The sequence below is a fragment of the Micropterus salmoides genome, unplaced genomic scaffold (genome assembly GCF_014851395.1).
Source record: "Micropterus salmoides isolate LMB-PRFRI ecotype aquatic unplaced genomic scaffold, ASM1485139v1 Ms_hic_scaffold_982, whole genome shotgun sequence".
Lineage (NCBI taxonomy): Eukaryota > Metazoa > Chordata > Actinopteri > Centrarchiformes > Centrarchidae > Micropterus > Micropterus salmoides.
Genome location: NW_024044773.1, coordinates 1 through 3,899, shown reverse-complemented (window position 1 = coordinate 3,899; position 3,899 = coordinate 1). Strand labels below are relative to the sequence as shown.

General features: G+C 36.7%; 1 protein-coding gene across 1 annotated transcript; it reads left to right on the top strand.

Moving 5' to 3' along the window:
• Window positions 1-1,299: 1,299 nt before the first annotated feature.
• LOC119896384 (nectin-2-like) lies at window positions 1,300-3,099 on the top strand (the record flags this gene model as incomplete). The annotated part of the gene is given in 3 exon segments (XM_038709816.1): window positions 1,300-1,464; window positions 2,259-2,338; window positions 2,758-3,099. Coding segments are annotated over 2 exon segments (406 nt in total), but the record flags the coding sequence as incomplete, so codon positions are not given.
• Window positions 3,100-3,899: the final 800 nt, after the last annotated feature.

The window sequence follows — 3,899 nt, the reverse complement described above, 5'->3', positions numbered from 1 at the left end:
TCAATGCACCACCTTCTCCAGTAAGAACGCATGCTTTGACCAATGTAACTCAGGATGCAGAGCTGTGCCTGATGCAGTTGTTATTCCTGTCTTGCCCTGTAAATCAGTAATTTACATGCTGGCAACAAGCTGAGTTCAACAAACTGAAACAGGCAAAGCTTTGCATACCTGACCCGATTAGCCTGTTGAGCACCTGGGGCTCTGATTGGAGGAGATAATTATACATCACTTTTATAAGATGCAGCTTCCTTCATGAGGCTTGACACAAGGTCACTGGTGTGAGGCCATGAAATGAACACACTGCTTTGTGCTCTTTTGTTTCTTCACACTGTTATCATCCAGCATATTAACTAAAACTGTTGAGGAAGATGAGCTGTATCTTAATTAATTAACAGACTGAGCACATGTGGTGGTAAAAATCTATTCAGACAGTTTTCTGCTTTAGTCTTTAGATTGTGCCCTTCTATCCATTGATTAGAAAGTCATTATTCAGTATGTTAAATTTTTCATATTCTTTGAGATTGACCTGACATGATATCATTTGTGGACTCCTTTCCAGCTGCTATCTACCACTGATGCTGCAATGGTCTGAATGCAGGTGTACATGAATCAGATTCTGACGCATAGTAAGAAGTAACTCTGATAGGCATGCAGGACCACAGCATGTATGCAGGGCAACTAAAACCTAGGGATGCATAATGATTATTTTTACACATAAATAAAGAGGACATTAGGCATCACCTAAGACATTAATATGTTTATATCAAATTGGTGGCGGATTATGTAACTGTATGTAACAGCCAAACAGTTCCCAAACAGTATTGATAATCATAGCTGATCATATATGTAAGTAAGGAAAATTTGAATTGCACCACGACAATAAAACAAGTCATATTTGTGTGCTTTAATTTGCCATCACAAATAAAACGTGATTTTTGTTTTTGGCTGGTAGCACAAGGTGGCAAAAGGGTCCATGCACATGGACCCAAAAGCAACATAACTTTATATAATTATTTTGCTGTGATATTGACTTTTACTACATCCTGTTGTGGTATTGCAACTGAAAGAATCAGAGAATGTCTGATATTGATACAGCTCTAAATTCACAAACCGTAATTCAGTATTTCCTGTATGGTAATGGCCATTTCCAGTAGTAAGCTAGTTTCTCAAATAAATAATAAATAAATAAATTCAACATCACGTTAGGGTTTTTTTGACGTCAGTATCATCATTTGTCGCACGAGGTCACTGTTCTACTGGTCTGTATCTTTTGGGTGGCGGTGGGGAATAAGCAAAGGATAGGAAATCATGCTCATTTTGACTTGGAAATTGCAGACTTGAACGCGAGCTAGAAACGAGCCGCCTGTAAGAGTTGTCATGTAGTTTTTATCCCTGGTAAAAGTGGAGAGAGCTGATGAATTGTTTCCTGCCGCAGTAGTGACCGGATCCTCTTCTCTTTCATGGGTAAGTTATTTTAATTAGGGTACTAAGACCATTTCACTTGTTTTGTTACACAAAAGATTTGGAAGTTTACTTAAACTTGAAGCTTGAAGCAGGGAGTGGACAAAATATTGTATAGCCTATACCTTACAGTGGGCTACGACTTTTAGGCAATTTAGTATCTGAGTCTTCTCGATAATTATTCAAGCCCTGGTTTTGCAGCGTTGTGTTGTTCCTCTTTGTCTCTTTGCCTCTGTCTCTTTGAAACAATGAATGTTGACTTGAAAGCTGCTTGTTCAAAAGCTGGCACATGAGATCAGTGAGCACTGTATTTTTTGAGGTTTATGTTGGCTTACCTGTACCCCACTACATTTACATAGGCTGACAGCTTTAGTTAATAATTACTTAATATAATACAAAATATAATCAACTAATAATTATGTATTTTTATGAAACTGTCCACTACTATATACATATATAGTTAAAACGAGCTCCACATTTACTAGCTGCAACATTGATGTAATGAACACATTAATGCACTTTTTAATTAATTACACTAGTAGGCTATAGTATTATTTTGAAATCGGCATTCTGAATAATTGGGCACTTTTACTTTGGTAGGCTACTTTAAGTATATTTTTATGCTAATTTTTGTACATTTACTTTCCCTTGTAACAGAGAGTACCTCTGCACTGTAGGATTACTATTTTTACTTATATCTGAGTACTTCTTCTACCAGTGCATGACATGCTATTTTAACATATACGCACAGCAGGACTGTGTTGTATTCAAAGGGGTTTCTGTTATTTATTCCACAGCCTGTAGTTGTGCACAATGAAAACTTGCAGCAAATCACCTATCATACTGCTGGAGTTGATGTACATCACATTACTCCCAGGTAAGACAAAATGTTTTAAACTTTAAACTTTTTTAAAGGCTGATTACATTGCATCTTATGTACTGTATGAAGGCTTCTGTGTGTGGAACATATAATTTAGTTTAGGCTAATATTTATTTTATCTCATTAAAATGACATGACATGAAATGTTTTTGAGACTCAGTTGTGAAACTTCTTGGGAACCTCTTTTTACAAACAAATTTTAGAGCCAAGTTCTATAATAATACATGCATAGCTTTATTACAGTAAATATTCAGAGATGTAGAAAGATTAGTATGTAACGTGCCTTACTCTGTCTGAAAAAAGGTCAGTTGAGTAATTACTAATAGAAACAAAGTCAATCAGAGTGTAAACAGTGTAGTCAGAGTTCAACATTACTTCTGCCACCAAATCATCACATCGCATTATTTTCTTGGCAGTTCTTGAGGCACAAAAAGTCAAAGTCTGGCCTGAAGTGACTGGATACCTCGGGCAGGATGTCACCCTGCCATGCCACTTTATCCCAGGATCAAAAGGCGAAAATGTTGCTCAGGTTCAGTGGGATCTGAATCCACCACAAGGAGAGAAACTGAACATTATTGTTTCTAATGGGAACTATGGAATTGCTGCTCAAAATACATTTCTGAAGGAGAGAGTGGACATTAAAGAACAATCCTTGATAATTAGACAAGTGGAAATGAGAGATGCAGGGTCATACACCTGCAACATTGCAGCCTTTCCTAGTGGTTCATTTGAAGGAAACACCAACCTTGTTGTTCAAAGTGAGTAAGAAAAGCATTTTTACACAAACAAAACATAGGGGAGACCGGGAGTGGTTGTAACACAGGTCAGTTGTAACACATCTAATTTCTCCAATCAGGAAGTTACAAATCACCTCAAGAATTTGTTATAGCATTGCATGTTTTGTCTTAAATCATGTTTATTGTGTGTCCATGTATATATCTTTAATGCAAGCTGTTAGTGCTAAGGTTTTAGCTGTAAACTGTAAGGTAAGCTAGTTCATGGCTACAAGAGTTTGGGTTAGTTGTAACAACAATGTAATTGTTTCAACCTACCCAAAGAAAATATTTAGTTGTATTTATGTTTTCATTTTGTATTTCAGTATGTGTCTGACTCACAAATAGTAATGTTTAATTGTTTTATTATTATGTTCAAATGTTAGACCCGTAGGCTTCCCTGTGGGCCCATGAGGCCTGCACTCAGTGCCATATGTCTGTCACCACTGTGATGATGCAAGACTAACAAGCACATACACACATACTAAAATTATAATATTTAGGTGGTGCACATTTGTACATTTTGAAAAATTGTATTATTATGTTTGCTACTATGTCACTATTATGACTGACAGCAACTAAGATACTTGGATCATTTCTACACACACACACACACACACACACACACACACACACAAATACTTAGTTTCACTTTAAGCTAGACTAGGAAAGAATATGAAGAAGCATGAGAGACTGATCCTCTCCATCTGTGACTTCCCTGAAATATATTAACAGGACCTTAAAAGGAGGGCGTTTACATGAGGGACTGCAGATGTAAATTAGCC